Raw genomic sequence first — 18,776 nt, 5'->3', positions numbered from 1 at the left:
TTAATATATGTCCAGGAGCAGAACTAGGGATTCATTCAAACCACCTTGGCCGAAATATTATACTGTATATATAAGGTCAAAATTAATTTTAATACATAAATAGTAGATGTTGAATCCCCTTGTCTTGTTCGTGTGTTTACTTTTTAATATGCCGAATCTTCTTGGTAAAAATCCTGACTCTGCCACTGATTATATCTTCCAGTTCCAAGAATTATGGCATCGTGCATTGATTGACATATATACAATTGTTACTTGCAGCTGCAGCATTAGCAAGATTCACATAAAAATCATATAATTTGGTACAAATTGTAGAGTGAAATAGAAATATATGTATTCTTGACAAATGGAATGAAATATAAGGCAGAGAAAAAAGAAAATGTTGATGAACAAGGCAAAGTAAATGAGCCCAAAAGTGTTAATCCCTCTAAAGTTGTCTTTGTTACAATGTGTCCCTTTATGCTTACAAGGATTCCCCTCTTTATAGTAGAGGGATTCTACTTTATCTATAATAAAAAAATATATAGTGGAGAATCCATGATGAATTGTCTTTTCTTCGATTCCCGCCAAGATTCTCTCCCCTAGTGCAGTTGCAACAGCTCTTGTCTGTGAGCTCGATACTGGCTCGAGCTCGGTATTGGATCGAGCCCTCGGCCTTGGTTAGAGCTCGATTCTGAATTGGAGTCTCGATATTCGGGGTAAGTGTTGGTCGGTCTATGCATCTTCGATAATCTCCGCTTTGCCTCGTAGTTCGATTTGGATATGAGCTCGATAATGATACCGAACTTGTCATTGATCGGTCTTAGAGCTCGAAGCTTGACGCCCTTACTTCTGACCTCGACCTGTCGTCACCCAGATACCCTTTGATCGAAGTATTATCATCTCGACTAGTCCGTACGACTAACTTAATCGGTTTTGACCGTACACAGATAGTCCACTCGTTTCTCGGAAAGGATGTAACGAGAAACAATATGATTTTCCACCAGTACGGTTAGACGTACACTGACATCTGCATCGAGTTCGATTGTGACGTATATGATAGTGGTCCCGTCGGTTCCGTTTACCGAGGCATTTAATGCATGTCAGACGACGGTCCACCATTACCGAGATTGAACCGCCACCGCTTAACCTATAAATATCCCGTTTTCCACCATTAATCACCTTTACATTCTTTGATCAAAATTTTCTAAGCATCTTCCCATATTTTCTGAATTTGTTTGTGTGAAATTTTCCTTATGTGTTTTTCACTACAAAAAATCTTCCTTTGAAAAATCATACCCCCTTTTATTCCTTTCTTCTAAGTTCAAGAAAAATGGTGAAAACATCAAAGACCGTTCCTAAAAAATGAGAGGCCTCTTCTTCGCAGCCCACTGCCGATAAAATACCGGCGGAGCCACGACCAGAGGAGTGTGTTCCCAAAACATGCTTTCTTACCTCTGATTTCAAGCTCGACAAAGGCACGCTGGTTCCCGGTCGATGCGAACTAGTATCGAGATATTTATGCTCGATAACCAAAAAGCAACTTGAATAGTTGAAGGCAGATTGTAATTAGGGAAATAAGGAAGTGGTGATTCCGACTTCCGACGACGATATTACCACCCATGTGGAAGGGTTCTTAAGTATGTATACCTACCTGTTTATGTTAGGACCTCTCGACCCTGTTATCGTCGACTTTTGTCGGCAATACCAAATAACTCTAGGCCAGATTCATCCTTCCTTTTGGCGGATCATTATTTTGATCCGTTTCTTTGCAAACATGATCGAGGGGATGCCTTTCACCCTCGATCATCTTATTAGACTGTATAGTCCCCACTTATTTCGAGGCATATTGATAATACTACAATGCCAGGCTACCAAGGTATTGTTCTCGATTATAAACGAGGATACAGATCGAGGTTGGATGGGCAAGTTTGTTCGAGTGAAGACTTCAGACCTGATCCCTGCTGAAAAGATGTCGTTCCCCGAAGAATGGAATATGAATCGTGAGTGTACTTTACTATTTTATTCCCTATTGCCTTGTTTCTTTGTTTATTTTCTTGCTGATATCCCTTTTCTGATGCAACGGTTCCTTGGATGCCTGGCGCTGTTCCCAAACTTAAGAGCTGGGCACTGACTCTAGCTTCGAACTCCTCTTACGCCGAACGTTCATGGCGTGATCTGGAAAAGGGCCGATAGGAGGCGAAAAATCATGGTAAGCCTATCTTTCATGTTTTGGGAGTTCGAACGAAACATTCTCCTTATACTTAAACCAATTTTCTCGTGTGTAGGCCTGCGCAGAGATGCAGTTTTGAGGCCTCTGCCCGGCGAGGAAGAGACCTCGATCCCAGCTTCCAAACCGCCGAAGGGAAATAAGAGGAAAAATGCCTCTACACCCGAGAATAAAAAATCAAAGGCAAGTTCGTCTCGTAAGTCGAAGAAAAATACCATCCCTTTGACCTCAGAGTCGGTTCAGCGCCTAAGAGATGAAGATGAGGAAGAAGAAGACGAGGAGTTCGTGCTGATGGCCTGAACAAAGAAAACCATCGATGCTCCATAGGTAGGTGGATCGATGGTGGTTTATACAACTCCGGCTCAGACCGAGGGTATATCGGAGAAGGATTCGGGCAGAGTTCCTTAGTTGTTGCAGATCGAGGATATTTCCAATCGAAGCCAACAGATAGGGAATATATATGAAGGGGATGTTCCCGAATCTCTTCAAATCGAAGGGAACGCCCCAAGTGACTCACCTGGGGCAGCAACAATCGAAGACTCGCCCACCTTTCCTACTTTTTCTGAAGGGGCGATTCGAGAAGCCTAAGCTTTGGGGGCCCTCGAACTAGACAAGCCTTATGAGGGGGACGATCCCTTCTGTGGTATTTTTACTGGCGTCGAGAATGTTGCCGGTAGTAGTGAGGCATCATATTTTTTCTATGGAGTGTGGCAAGCTTTGGATTGGGTAAACCTTAATTTATTTTGTTGGTATTATATCTCATGTCTATTTTTCTTTATTTACTTCGTTTCTTCTCCCCTCGTATGCTGCAACAGCTTATTGAGAAGCATGTTCTCGATCCCGAGCTGAGCTGCATCGATATGAGGTCGATCTCAAATGGGTTACGGAGGAGAGGAATGTCCTTAAACTCCTCTTAGGGCAAAAAATGGAGGAAATCAAGGATCTACGAGCTGAGTTGACTAAAGCTCACCAAGATCAAACCGATCTGTCCAAGCAGGTAATGATACTATTAAAAGCCTATGGGCTTGATACTGGAATGATGGCTAATCTTTCAGTCTCACAGTTGCAGCAGAAGCTTGAGTTGATCGGGAAACTCCGCGAGGAGGTTGATGAGATAAAGGCGGAGTCCGTAAAATGGAAAGAAAATATGGACCGCCTTGCTGTAGAGAGAGAGACTGCTAGGGCCCAGTTGTCATCTACTAAAAGTCAACTTCAGAGCCTGAAGGAGAAAAGCTTAGCTCAAGCTAGGGAAAAGGAGAAGATCGAGGCTCGATTGGCCTCTGAGCTTGTCGAGGCTGAAAAAATAAAGGTCGATGCAGACGCAATGGTGGATGTTTACCGGGATGATGTCGAAGCTGCAGTTCCATGCGAGAGAGGTTGCCGATACCGCTCGAACTCGAGCACATTGAATCGCCGAATTTGGCAAATGCCAAACTCGGAGGGAAACCCTCAAGGAGATCCACGCTTGGGGCTTCGATCTTTCTGAAGAGATAACATAGGCAAGAGAGCTTGAAGCTGAAGTTGGGGCCTTGGCCTCCGATGATGATGACGATAATGATGACAACGACGATGATGGTAGCAAAAACCGATCTCAGAGTGGGGAGCAGCCCGATATAGAAAAGACTTCCCCCGTAGATGATTAGGTTCCTTTGTAAGGCCCTAATCGGTCGTTTTGTAAATATCATTGTGTATATAAAGTCTTTTCTTTTTCCCAGCTTGTCTCTGTTCCCATTCTTGAGGATTTTGTTTACTTGTGTTTTATGAAAATGTCCAGCCCTTAGGCTTCATGCAATTTGCTTGAACTCGAAGCAGCATAGCCCTTAGGCTTAATAGTCGAGTGAGTTATTGCTCGAACTCAAAGTATTTGTAGCCCATAGGCTTTTTATGGTCAAGTGATTTGCTCAAACTCGAAGTAAGATAGCCCTTAGGCTTAATAATTGAGTGAGTGACTATTTCGAACTTAAAGTATTTGTAGCCCGTAGGCTTTTTATGGTCGAGTGATTTGTTCGAACTCGAAGTAAGATAGACCTTAGGCTTAATAATTGAGTGAGTGATTGCTTCGAACTTGAACTCAAAGTATCGTAGCCCGTAGGCTTTTTATGATCGAGTGAGTGATTGCTCAAACTCGAAGTAAGATAGCCCTTAGGCTGAATAATTGAGTGAGTGATTGCTTCGAACTCGAACTCAAAGTATCGTAGCCCGTAGGCTTTTTATGATCGAGTGAGTGATTGCTCGAACTCGAAGTAAGATAGCCCTTAGGCTTAATAATTGAGTGAGTGATTGCTTCGAACTCGAACTCAAAGTATCGTAGCCCGTAGGCTTTTTATGATCGAGTGAGTGATTGCTCGAACTCGAAGTAAGATAGCCCTTAGGCTTAATAGTTGAGTGATTGATTTTTTCGAACTCGAACTCAATGTATCGTAGCCCATAGACTTTTTATGATCGAGTGAGTGATTGCTCGAAGTAAGATAGCACTTAGGCTTAATAATTGAGTGAGCGATTGCTTTGAACTCAAACTCAAAGTATTTGTGGATCGTAGGATTTTTATGAACGAGTGAGTGATTGCTCGAACTCGAAGTAAGATATCCCTTAGGATTAATAATTGAGTGAGCGATTGCTTCGAACTCAAACTCAAATTATTTGTGGCCCGTAGGCTTTTTTGATCGCTCGTATCAAAATTCTTTTGATGGTGGTTGGCCTTGAAGCCTGCTTGAATCATGAAGTAGGAAGATCTTTTCAAAGTGTGAGATAACCGAAAAGAAGAAGTTTTCCTTTATAAGTCATTATACATGTGTTTGTATCTTGTGCCAGGGTTCGAGCAAAACTATGTGGGCATGGTTCATTTTGACCATTTGGCCCTTACACTTTTCTCTATCGAGACCCCATCCGACATGAATTTGATATGAAACAACTTTCTTGTGCCGAACTTGATTCATTTGATGGTAGCCCCCCCAGTATTCGAGTTTGATTATGAAGGAGCCTCAGATACTATTGAATTGCCCTCAGGTAGCACATAGTTGTTGTCTCGTTAAAAACCTTGCCGGAAAACCCATTCGGGATAAAAGCCGAATTAAGGGAAAAAAGAGTATAACGCGTTCTTTAAAACCAGAGGTCTTGATATCTTTTGTCGAATTCCTGCAATGAGTTAGTGTCGAATACATGTATATAAACAATAGATAGGAGAAAATCATACCTTAACAATAATATCATTTGAAAAGCGATATGTTCCAATTGTTTTGTAATGGTTTTCCATCCATTGTTCCAATTTTATAAGACCCTTTCCCGACTATATCGAGGACTTGATAGGGTCCTTCCCAATTTGGGCCGAGCTTCCCTTCATTAGGATCTCGAGTCTGATGGTGACCTTTCTTAGGACCAAGTCCCCGGCCTTGAAATGACGGAGGTTGGTTTTTCTATTGTAGTACCTTTCGATTCGTTGTTTTTGTGCAGCCATTCGAACCAGTGTCGCTTCTCGTTTTTCATCTAATAATTCGAGGCTAGTATTCATAGCCTCGTAGTTCGACTCTTCTGATGTATATCGGAACCTTGCATTGGGTTCTCCTACTTTGTTTGGAATTAAAGCTTCGGAGCCATACACTAAGGAAAACAGAGTCGTTCCCGTACTGGATTTAGATGTTGTCCGATATGCCCAAAGGACTTCGGGCAAAATTTCTCTTCATTTTCCTTTAGCTTCGTTCAATCTTTTCTTCATGTTTTGAATGATAGTCTTGTTCGTTGATTCAGCCTGTCCATTCCCACTAAGATGATATGGTGTTGACAATATCCTTTTTATTTTATGATATTCGAGGAATTTTGTCACTTTACCACCGATAAATTGCTTACTATTACCGCATGTTATTTCTGCTGGAATCTCAAATCGACACACAATGTGATCCCAGATGAAATCTATAACCTCTTTCTCTCTCACATTCTCGAACGCCTGTGCTTCCACCTATTTAGAGAAATAATCAGTCATAAATAAAATGAATTTAGCTTTACCTAGGGCCGATGGCAGAGGGTCTACGATATCCATTCCCCATTTTATGAATGGCCATGGGAAAATGACTGAATGGAGCTGCTCTCCGGGTTGATGGTTCATTGGTGCAAACATTTGTCATTTATCACATTTTCAAACAAACTCCTTAGTGTCCTTTTCCATGCTATCCCAGTAGTATCCTTCCCTGATGATTTTGCGAATTAGTGGTTCGATGCCGGAGTGGTTTCCACAAGTGCCCTCGTGGACCTCTCGTAAAACATAATCGGTGTCACCTGGAACCAAGCATACTGCAGTGGTCCATCGAACATCCTTTTGTATAATGTTCCATCTTCAACCAACGTGAATCGAGCAGCCTTGGTTCGTAGAACCCTCGATTCTTTAGGGTTCGATGGGAGTTTTTTGTTCTTTAAGTATTCAATATACTTATTCCTCCAATCTCAGGTTAAGCTCGTGGAATTCATCTCGGCATGTCCCTCCTCGATTATAGATCTCGAGAGTTGAACGACAGTCCCCGAGTCGATCTTATCTTCCTCGACCGATGATCCTAGATTTGCGAGTGCGTCGGCCTCAATGTTCTACTCTCGAGGCACATGTTGTATGGTCCATTCTTTGAAACAGTGCAGAGTTACCTGTAATTTGTCCAAATACCTTTGCATCATATCTTCTCGAACCTCGAAGGTTTTGTTTACTTGGTTCACCACTAGTAAAGAGTCATATTTGGCTTCAATGACTTCTGCTCCCAAGATTTTAGCTAGCTCGAGACCTGCAATCATGGCCTCGTATTCGGCCTCATTGTTAGTCAATCTAGTGGTTTTGATGGATTGCCTAATAATGCCACCTGTGGTAGGTTTCAATACAATGCCAAGCCCGGACCCCTTCACATTTGAAGCACCATCTGTGTAGAGGGTCCAAACCCCCGACGACGTACCTAATTTTAACGAGAGTTATTTTTCAACTTCGGGTACGAGGGTTGTCGTGAAATCGGCCACGAAGTCTTCGAAAATTTGGGACTTGATGGTCGTACGGGGTTGATATTCGATATCGTACCCACTGAGTTCGACAACCCATTTGGCCAATCGGCCCGATAGTTCGGGTTTGTGCAAAATATTACGAAGTGGGTAAGTGATTAAAACGCATATGGGGTGACTTTGAAAGTATGGTCTTAAATTTCTAGAGGTGCTTATTAGTGCGAGTGACAATTTCTCTAAGTGTGGTTATCTAGTCTCTGCCTCTCCTAAGGTCCGACTTACATAATAAACAGGAAATTGTGTACATTGCTCTTCTTGAACTAGGACGCCACTTACCGTGATTTCCGACACCGCCAAGTATAAGTAAAGCTTCTCAGCTGTCTTCGGAGTGTGAAGCAGTGTTGGGCTCGATAAGTACCGTTTTAATTGTTCTAGTGCCTGTTGGCATTCTAGGGTCCAAGCGAAATTGTTCTTCTTCTTGAGTAGAGAGAAGAATTTATGGCTTCGATCTGACGACCTTGAAATGAATCGGTCTAAGGAAACTATCCGTCCGGTCAGCCTTTGCACTGCTTTCACACTGTCCACGGTGGTGATGTCTTTGATGGCCTTGATTTTGTCGGGGTTGATCTCGATCCCCCGATTCGATACCATGAAGCCAAGGAACTTGCCCGACCCAACCCCAAAAGAACATTTCTCGGGGTTGAGCTTCATGTTGTATTTCCTTAAAATTTTAACGTTTCCTGCAAATGAGTCAAATGGTCCTCTGCGCACAGGGATTTAACTAGCATGTCATCAATGTAAACTTCCATCGACTTACCTATCTGTACTTCGAACATTTTATTCACTAGGCATTGGTAAGTAGCTCCTGCGTTTTTTTTTAGCCCGAATGGAATTTCATTATAACAATAGGTTCCATACTTAGTGATAAATGAAGTTTTTTCTTGGTCCTCTGGGTTCCTTCGAATTTGATTGTACCCGGAATAGGCAACAAGAAAAGTAAAGATTTCATGGCCGGCTGTGGCATCGATCATGCGATCGATGCTAGGCAGTGAAAATGAATCTTTGGGGCATGATTTGTTTAAATCTTTATAATCTACACACATTCTAAGTTTGTTCCCCCTTTTAGGGACTACAACTAAATTGGCTAACCATTCGGGATATTTCACTTCCCGAATTGATCCTATTTTGAGAAGTTTAGTTACCTCATCCTTTACATATGCGTGTTTTACCTCGGACTGAGGTCTTTTTTTTTTGCTTCACCGGTTTGAACCTAGGGTCCAAGCTCAGCTGGTGCGTTGTTATCGATGGTGGGATCCCTGTCATGTCTAAATAGGACCAAACAAAATAATCTATGTTATCAATAAGGAATTGAATATGTTTTTTCCTGAGTTCGGGGGTCAATCCCGTTCCCAGATATACCTTCCTCTCGAGCAGATCTTCGATTAATATAACCTACTCCAGTTCTTCGATCGTCGATTTGGTGGTGTCAGAGTTGTCGGGGACGATAAAAGTTCGATGGGTCAGAAAATCTTCCTCGTCATCTTCTATTTCCTGCTTCACCGATTCAGCCGAGACGGGTGTCTGTGATTGCTATTTGGACTCTCGTCTATCTTTTATGCTCGACCTTTCTGAGGCTAATAATATTGGTATCGGTGTTACCTCATCGACCACAAATATTTCCTTCGCAGCATACTGCTCCCCGTATACTATTTTCACGCCATCCGACGTAGGGAAATTTATTACTTGGTGGAGAGTCGAAGGCAGTGCCCTCATATTGTGGATCCAAGGCCTTCTGAGTAGGGCGTTGTACCTTATGTCACCTTCGATTATGTGAAACTTGGTATTTTGGATGGTTCTGGCCATATTCACGGGTAGAATAATTTCCCCTTTAGTCGTTTCACTGGCCATATTGAAGCCGTTTAAGACCCGAGTTGTGGGCACAACTTGATTATGCAAACCGAGCTGCTCCACAACCCAAGATCGGATGATATTCACAGAGCTACCTGGATCCACTAAAACACACTTAACTTGAACTTTATTTAATAGGATAGAAATCACCAGAGCGTCATTGTGAGGCTGAGAAATGCCTTCCGCTTCTTCAATTTCGAATGATAAAGTGCCCTCGGGTACATAACCTCGAGTTCGTTTTTTCCCTGTAGCTGATACCTTGCCGCATTTGAGTACGAGCCCCTGTGGAGTATGGACTCCACCGATGATCATATGAATGATATGATGAGGTTCCTCTTGTTTATCTTTTCTGTTGGCCTCCCTTTCTCTGAAGTGATCTTTGGATCGGTTACTGAGGAACTCTTGAAGGTGGCCCTCATTGAATAGACGGGCTACCTCATCTCTTAATTGTCTGCAATCCTCGGTCCTGTGGCCATGCGTACCATGATACTTGCGCACATCAAATTCGGGTTCCTTTGGGAAAGGGTTGGTTTGCATGGGTCTGGGCCACCTAGTATCTTTGATTCTTCCAATCGCCGATACAATGCCTGATGCATCGACGCTGAAATTGTACTCTGATAGTCGAGGTTCCTCTACAGGATCAACATATTTGTCAAAGCCACTTTTGCTCATAAGCCCTCGAGAATTCTGTCTTCGATCACTCATTCGATTGTTCCGGGCGATATTGCGTGTCGAACCATTTTTTGTTCGATCTGCAATGTATGGTTGATATCGGTCTCTGTTCAGCCTCTGTTCTCTGTCGATGTCCCTCTGGTTTTTAATAGCCGATCTGTTATGATGCATGGATCCGGAAGGAGCTCCTAATTGGTCATCTTCGACCCTGATTTTTGACTGGTATCGATTGTGTATATCTGCCCAAGTTATTTCTTGATACGCTATTAAACTTTGCTCATTCAACCCTTAGGTGAAAGTTTGGACGGCCCAGTCGTCTATGACCGGTGGCAATTCCATATGTTCCATTTGAAATCGGGACACGAACTCCCTCAGCATTTTATTATCCCTTTGTTTTACTTTGAAAAGGTCTAATTTCTTTGTTGCAACCTTTATGGCACCGGCATGTGCCCTTACAAACAAATCCGCTAACATAGAAAATGAATCGATGGAATCTGGTGGCATGTTATGATACCAAATTATCGCCCCCTTCGAGAGGGTCTCTCCGAATATTTTCAACTACACGGACTCGATTTCATCATCTTCCAAATCGTTACCCTTGATGGCACACGTATAAGAGGTGACGTGTTCGTTAGGATCGGTCGTACCGTTATATTTGGGGATTTCGGGCATAAGAAACTTTTTGGGGATTGGTTTTAGGGCTGCACTCGAAAGAAAAAGGCTTTTGTACAAATTTCTTGAAATCCAACTCTTTTATCGTGGGCGGAGCTCCTGGGATTTGATCGACCCTGGAATTATATGTTTCTACTTTCTAATCGTTGGCCTCGATTCACTTTGTGAGTTCCTCATGTATTTTATTAATTTCGGGGGTAGTCCCTGATTCTGATTCGTTTGACCTCACTACGGCTGGCTCCGTTCGGTGAGCAATTTCTCGAGGTGGACTGGGCTCCGGTATGCTTGGTAGCTGGGTTTGGCTCTGTAACTGAGCTATCGCTACCTGCTGGTCTTGTAACATTTCAAAAATCATACGCAAGCTGACTCCATTTTTTTTCACGTTATGAGAGTCTCGAGCTGCAGATCGAGTACCGTCATGAATGCTATTTTCTGGCTCGGAGCGTTGGTTTGCCTCTAAGGCCACATGTTAGTTGACATCTAGCGGTACTTCGGCTTGAGCTTTAGGTACTTCGACTCGAGCTTCAATGACATCGATAAGCGGCCTTCCGTCCTTGGGCATCAAGTTATTGGTTTCGTCTTGAAGGCCGACTTCATTGTCGGTGGGTAAAGTCATTAATCGAGGGTTTTCCATTTCTAGTTCGAGTCAGAGACACTCTCAAAAGATGAGCGTAAACTGGTGTGTGTTGCAGATTTGTATCAAACGAACACTGTTATCCTTAGCCCCACGGTGGGCGCCAAACTGTTTACCCGAAAAATTGGATAGAGTTAAATTTGTGTATGGTTCTAAGGACATGTAATATAATTTGGTACAAAATATAGAGTGAAATAGAAATATATGTATTCTTGACAAATGGAATAAAATATAAGGCAGAGAAAAAAGGAAATGTTGATGAACAAGGCAAAGTAAATGAGCCCAAAAGTGTTAATCCCTCTAAAGTTGTCTTTGTTACAATGTGTCCCTTTATGCTTACAATGTGTCCCTATATGCATACTGGCTCGAGCTCGGTATTGGATCGAGCCCTCGGCCTTGGTTCGAGCTCGATTCTGACTTGGAGTCTCGATATTCGGGGTGAGTGTTGGTCGGTCTATGCATTTTCGATAATCTCCGCTTTGCCTCATAGTTCGATTTGAATATGAGCTCGATAATGATATCGAGCTTTTCATTGATCGGTCTTAGAGCTCGAAGCTTGACGCCCTTATTTCGGACCTCGACTTGTCGTCACGCAGATACCCTTTGATCGAAGTATTATCATCTCGACCAGTTCGTACGACTGACTTAATCGGTTTTGACCGTACACAAACATTGTTAAACGATTACAAAATACCTGTCTATTTTTCATTTTAATTTAATAGTCAAACACTTTTACTACTTTTTCTTACTAATTAATCATTCCAAACCGACATGTTACAATTCTTGTAATTTAGGACGGAGAGAGTATGATTAATGTCTTAGAGTAAAATAACATCAAAGCTGCTAATAACTTATTCTTTCTTAATTAATTTCTGTTAAATTAAATAAATTAAGACTAATATCATAATATTTGTGGTCTCCGAATCAGAAAACAAAAGCTAAGGGATTTATTATCATAAGGGAATAAGAATGTAAGCAGGGAAGTCACATGATTACGTGTGAATATAATAGTATTATCATAATTAATTTACGTCACATGCTGGCGTGGGCACATACGTAAGGACGCTCACTACTAGAAAGATCTCTCTCTATATATACAACACCATTTACTTACGAAAACAATAACCATATTATATTGTCTCTTAATAATTTCATAGCTTTTCTTCTGAAAATTTAACAGAAAATCAGAATATGGGAGATATAGAAAGGGTGTCATCATCTTTCTCTTCATTGAAAATCATACCCATTGATAATGACGATCGCTTTGACAATAATCAGTCGGAAGGAAGAGATTCGCCGTCATGCATGGCGGCGGTCGACGGCGGCATGGAGAAGAAGAATATGAATATTCCAGAAGAAGAAGTAGAAAGTTACTTGCCTATAACGGAATCAAGAAAGGGGAATGCTTATACGGCGGCGTTTCATTTATTGTGTTCTGGCATTGGAACTCCAGCTCTTGTTCTCCCCTTTGCTTTCACGTCTTTGGGATGGTAAGTAATTAAGCCTCCTTAATATTCCTTTTCTTTTTATTAGCCATTTATTACTACTCCCTAGATGACACATTTAGTTTATGGAGCGTCAATTTCACTAAATTTTAAAGCTAAATTTAATTAGTTTAATCCAGTATTTTGAAATTATAATTTAGATATTCAAAAACTATATAAAAAATTCTATATGTTATTATAATTTTTCTTATGTCAATACGATAAAAATATATATTTTAAAATATTAGTCAAACTTTAAGCAGTTTGACTCTTGATTAGCGAAATGTGTCACGTAAATTGAAACAAAACTTAGTTGTTCATTTTTGACTTTGCACTTCTTTGAAAAAATAAATGAAGTATGTATTTTACAATTTTATCCATAATAATGATAGTTTGAAAATAATTTGGCAAATGAGTAGTTAATAATAAGGATAAAACAGAAGAAAAAAAATATTGTCTTTCTGTTGATTTAGTATAGTGGACAAATAAAAGTAAAAATATATTGAATAAAAATGAAGGGAGAGAGTACTATCTTCCGGTGGGTTGTTAATTATTCTTGATTGCCATGCGATTTTTAGAAATTGCTTATATGTGATTCAGTTATTCCTAATAGTAGACAAACATCAGATTTAACTTTACTTAAAAGGAACAATAATTTAAGATTAGGTTTTTGCATTATATGAACTAATATATGGTCTGTATATAGTAGTAATCTGTTTAAAGAAATTGCAAAATTTCTGGTTTATTCCGTATGCAGATGGATCTACCCTTTTTTCATGCTTTTGGTGTGTTGTAAAAGGATTGATCAGACGCTGAAGGAAATTACGTAGAAGCTTTTCTTTTCCCATTGTTTGGTAGAAATTGAATAGTATAAACTGAGATACTATTAGTCACGGAGGTCTACTGAAGATGACCTTGTAAAATAAATTAAATGTGCCAAAAGAGTTAATTAATGTTTTGAGCTTAAACGTTAAATAAAATTCTCAGACAATGCACATTAATTCATACATTATACCTTTTTCTATTTATCAGTTGTCAGCAAAAAGAAATTTTATTGAGTGTGTAACGTACGGATCAATATATCTACCAGTATATATAAATTTTTATTTCCGTCATAAATTTGTGAAAGAATTGCGATAGAAATTGAATAATGCCATATTATTATGTCTGTCACAAATTTCGTCCGTATTAATGAATTCCGTCACAAATTGTATTTTTCTAATAGTGAGATATGCCTCAAATTTTGGACTTTATTTCTATATATTGTTTTCTACTGTAATTAGTTATGGTACTATATACCCATGTATCATACCTTTTTTTTTACTTTATTTCTTTTTTACACTCATCATGCCTTCTTTAATTAATCATGAGAAAGATATGCACAATCAATAGCTAGATATGCACAATCATGTACTCCTACATGTTAAGATACTTAATTCCATTCTTATATACTCTTCCTCTTCATTTTACCACTTTTAATTTTGCACTCCCTTTAAAAAATATTAATAAATACTAGTATATATTTTATTATTTTACTATTTTGCCCATAATAATGATAGAATTTTAAATATTATTGAAAAATAATTTGAAGAATTAGTAGTTAATGATAAGAATGAAACAGGAAAAGAATTTGTCTTATTCTTGATTTGCTAAAATGGAGAAGTAAAAGTAAAAATATTTTTTTAGCATAGTGGCGGGGTTTGTGGGTTTGAGATTCTAGTTCGTTTATGTTACTAGGTTTTAAATTAACAATTTATACATATTCAATAATTTTTTTAAGAAAATACAAATTCTGGACCAAAGTGTCCTATTGCTTTAAAAAAATATCTTATTTCTGAAATTTTTCTATATCATAAACGATACAAATCATAGATGCTAAGTGACAGAACAAACACGTAAATTATTGACGTAAAATAGGCCTTAAATTTTAAATCATCTAATTGAATATATGCAATTCCTGCAGGTCGTGGGGAATAATAATTTTGACGGTGGTTTTTGCATGGCGGCTGTATACTATGTGGCTATTAGTTCATCTTCACGAATCAAACTCTGGAACTCGTTATAGCAGATACCTTCAACTCTCTATTGCAGCTTTCGGTTAGTTCAAAGTTCAAACAAATGCTCCCTACCCTTTATTTTACATGAACCGTTTGACCGGACACAAAACTAAAGAGATAGGTAAAAAAAATTAAAATAATTAATTTTAAATATATTGTGACATTTATTTAACTATAACATCATGCCATGAGAGGAAAACAAAAATATTAATTTAATTTATTTTTAATTATAAAAGGTGTAACTTTTCTTGGAATTAATAGACTAGGAGCGTGGGGTCAACAGAGGTTAGGAAGGCCGCCAATATCTCTGTTTCCACAATTACGTCAAATGAAAATAGATAATTAAATAAATAAAGAAAGACTTGTTTGAAATCTCTGTAGGTTGGCCTAAATAAACTTAAAAAAAGGAAAAAGGTTTTATGTGCTGTGTTAAATAATTGGACCAATGAACTTTGTCCCTCGTCCCAAAAAGTAAAGAAAATAATGGTACTTATATATAGAAATACATCTTCTAGCTCTTAAAGAGTTAAGAAAAAGTGGTGCCTCATGCCGTCGTCGCTCGGCCCCGACCCCCATTATCTATTTTTCTTTTTCCTGATATTTTGGCGGATAATTTCCTAACGCCTAACGATTGTTTTTGAAATTAAAATTCGCGCGGATGATTTCCTAACACCTAACGATTGTTTTTGAAATTAAAATTCGCGACCAAACAAAAAAGTTTTCCGCCGAAACAGTACCTCATGTGAACAGGTACTTTCTCACCTATTCAACCCAAATTATTTGACTATAAATTCAGAGGTTTGGCATGACTTTCAGATTACCGAGATTTGCATATTCTCCCATCTTCTGCATTTCTGCACTGTTTTTCAAAAGCAAAAAAACGTACGTATCAGTGTGGTTTACTGCCGTTTGTTGAGTTCGACGAAGTTCTATAATTTCCATTGCATGTATTACAGAATAGTTGTTTCGTTCTATCCTGGGAGGATTTAATTCAACAACCTTGGGCAACAGTGAGGGGATTTAATTCCTTAAGGAAACACAGTTTTTTGTTGGGCTCGGAACGTTATTCATTTGATTCTATATCTATCTTTTGTTTCTGCTTTCGTTTTATTTTGCAGAAATTATATTTTTGAATATAGAGACTAACTCATTTCTATCTCTCTTTTTTCACTGAAGCACATAACTAAAAAAGTTCATACTCCTTAAAATTTAGTATAAATTATCGGATTAGAACCTTAAGGATTTCTTCTAGAAATATTTATTGATTTATATGCCACAACTTCTACTTTAGGTTAGCATATGAATTTATTTTTTACTTAAATTTTGCAAAATTAGGCTTTGGAAAACAATTATGGGAAAATTTGTGCGTTTATCATTCTTTGTTAGCTATGAACAATGTGGTGACAGATTAGCAACAGAGTTTGTAGCTAATATCAGTTTTTTTGTAGTGGCATTCTGCTAGTGCATTCTCAGTCAATCGCCACTGTTTTTCTTTTTCTCTGAAAACGAAACTAATGGAATATCTTACCATTATTTTCAGGACTAAAATTGGGAAAATGTCTAGCAATATTCCCAATAATGTACCTATCAGGGGGCACTTGTGTTATGTCCATTATAGCAGGGGGAGGTACCCTTCAACTTTTCTACAATGCAATATGTGGAAATGATCACAATTGCCACCACAGATCTTTGAGTGGAGTTCAGTGGTTCTTGTTGTTTATATGCCTTGCCATTTTAATTGCCCAATTTTGCCCCAATTTGCACTCCTTATCTTGGGTTTCCTTTGTTGGCTCAGTCATGGGCGTGGCCTATTTAACTCTAATATGGGCACTCTCCATCAGTAAAGGTAGACCCAATGGAGTCTCCTACAACCCATCTGATAATGCAACAACAACAATGGCTCGATTTCGTGCTATCCTAAATGGTGTTGCTATAATTGTCATTGCTTTCAGAGGTCACAATGTTGTTTTGGAAATACAGGTAACTTTTATTCTCTCCCTTCTAATTTATGTGATACTCTTTTAGCCATTAATGCTTGCATTATACTAGGTTGTTTAAATCACACCCCTTGGGTTGCGCCCTTCCAGACCCTGCGTGAGTGCAGAATACTTTGTGCACCGGAGTGTCCTTTTTTTCTTTCTTAAATTTATGTTCTGTTAAACACGGAGCGGATTTAGATGGCAGAAGGGTGTTCGGTTGAACTCCCTTCGCCGAAAAAGTATACTGTGTATATAACAAAAAATATTTTTTATTTTTATATATTATATTTTAAATCCCTTTGATTCAATTTAAAATCAATTCTAGGGTTGAAAAACCTTTGAAAGGTTACTGGTTCAATTTCTACGGGAAATTAAGTTATACTATTGCTTTATGATTGTATTGTTGAAGAAGTGCATGTTTCTAAAACTTTTTCTTTTTCCTGTTTCTCTATTGAAATTTATGCAGGGGACATTACCTACCAATCCTAAACATCCTACACGGACTAGTATGTGGAGAGGAGTAGTGTCATCATACTCTTTTATCGCAATGTGTATATTTCCCCTGGCAATTGGAGGATATTGGTCTTATGGAAATCTGGTAATTTTCTACTCATGCTTTATACTCCTTAGTATTCTTTAAATCCATTTTACATGATACTCTTACTATTTACCGGAGTCTAATTAATCATTTTTAGTGGTATTTTTTCAAACATTTTTGAACTATAAATTTTTTTGTGACTTATGAATACACTTTGTGTAGTTTCTATGTATGTCATATATTTCAATGACTTAACTAGTCAGGTAAGCTAAAGTAGAGCGGATTCAGAATTTAAATTTTATAGATTCAATTTTTAAAGTTCTTAGTGTTGAACTAATATATTTTTAAAGTTATGATTTCATATTTACTATATATCTGATGCAATTTTAATGAATTTTTACACATAAATTGATATTATGCATTGAAAGTATTGAGATCAAATGAATATTGTACCGGTACACTGAATCCGTCTCATAGATAAATCGAGTGACATGTTCATAAGTGAACATTCATATAACTTTTAACTTAGTTAGAATTGAGGCGTATTTTTAATTGGTTGGCAGATGCCTGCAAGTGGAATTATGACCGCAATTGCAAAATACCACCAAGAGAGCACACCAAAGTGGTTAACAGGCACAATATACATAATGGTGATAATCCAATCTTTATGCACATTTCAAATATATGCAATGCCCGTATTTGACAACTTTGAAAGAATATATGTAAGCAAGCAACACAAGGCGTGCCCGAGGTGGGTAAAATTATGCATCAAACTCTTCTTTGGCGGATTGACATATTTCATATCAGTGGCATTCCCATTTTTGGGAAGTTTGGCTGCTTTTGTGGGTGGAATTGCACTGCCTTTATCTCTGGTTTACCCTTGCTTCATGTGGATTTCAATCAAGAAACCTAGCAGAAACAGCTTAATGTATTGCCTCAACATGATTCTTGGATGTTTGGGTATGTTGATTAGCATTGTACAAGTTGCTGGTGCGTTGTGGAATCTGGTGGTTGAAAAATTTGACGCCAATTTTTTTAGTCCTTAGTGGGAAAAAAAGGATTTAACTTACATAAACAGTATAATGAATTAATTTTTGCGCTATTAGTGCAATTTAGTCAAATTTAACTTGTTACCTGAGTTTTATGCTTGATCCATTTATTATGAACACTTAAATGTAATTATATTTAAATTAATGACCTGACAGTAAATAATTTTTAAACTTTTAGTGTATAGAAATTATACTCAAGTGAGATATAATATCGAAGGAAATACGGAAGCATGTTTCCTAACTTAGATTCGGACTTGCTAGCTGATTTTAAATAGTCAAATCCTATAGTCGACTCTCAATAAACGAAATAATAACTCCCAATAATCCAAAATAATATCTCTCGAGATCCATGGAAGGGTCAACTTTGATATAATACGATATAGTCGTTATTCCTTTTGTTTCCAATAATTATTATTTATGTGCCATACTACCTGTTGATGGGACCTTAGTTAAGTGGTGGAATTAAGATAATCAAGAATTCTTTACAAGTTTTGTTCTATTCTTTGGAAAATTATTATAGAATATGATTCACGACGCTTTTTTACCTTGTATCGAAATACACTTAAGTCAAAAGAAGTTTATAAAAGAACGTTGCACATGCATTGTGCGGTT

General features: G+C 38.5%; 1 protein-coding gene across 1 annotated transcript; it reads left to right on the top strand.

Moving 5' to 3' along the window:
- Positions 1-12,192: 12,192 nt before the first annotated feature.
- Positions 12,193-18,220, top strand: LOC107774492 (lysine histidine transporter-like 8). Its single transcript, XM_016594037.2, has 5 exons — positions 12,193-12,547; positions 14,505-14,638; positions 16,139-16,578; positions 17,044-17,175; positions 17,679-18,220. The coding sequence occupies exons 1-5, from the start codon at positions 12,249-12,251 to the stop codon at positions 18,159-18,161; spliced, it is 1,488 nt and encodes a 495-aa protein (XP_016449523.1). The 5' UTR covers positions 12,193-12,248; the 3' UTR covers positions 18,162-18,220.
- The last annotated feature ends 556 nt before the right edge of the window (positions 18,221-18,776 follow it).

Source organism: Nicotiana tabacum, chromosome 24 (genome assembly GCF_000715075.1).
Source record: "Nicotiana tabacum cultivar K326 chromosome 24, ASM71507v2, whole genome shotgun sequence".
NCBI lineage: Eukaryota > Viridiplantae > Streptophyta > Magnoliopsida > Solanales > Solanaceae > Nicotiana > Nicotiana tabacum.
Note: the sequence above shows the minus strand (reverse complement) of the source record. Positions and strands in the feature narration are given on the sequence as shown.

What these genes read in the sequence shown, in the direction of transcription:
- LOC107774492 (XM_016594037.2), top strand. Translation starts at nt 12,249, where the DNA reads ATGGGAGATATAGAAAGGGTGTCATCATCTTTCTCTTCATTGAAAATC. An exon ending in ATGTTGTTTTGGAAATACAG is followed by an intron (nt 16,579 to 17,043) that starts GTAACTTTTATT and finishes AAATTTATGCAG; the next exon opens with GGGACATTACCTACCAATCC. An exon ending in ATTGGTCTTATGGAAATCTG is followed by an intron (nt 17,176 to 17,678) that starts GTAATTTTCTAC and finishes ATTGGTTGGCAG; the next exon opens with ATGCCTGCAAGTGGAATTAT.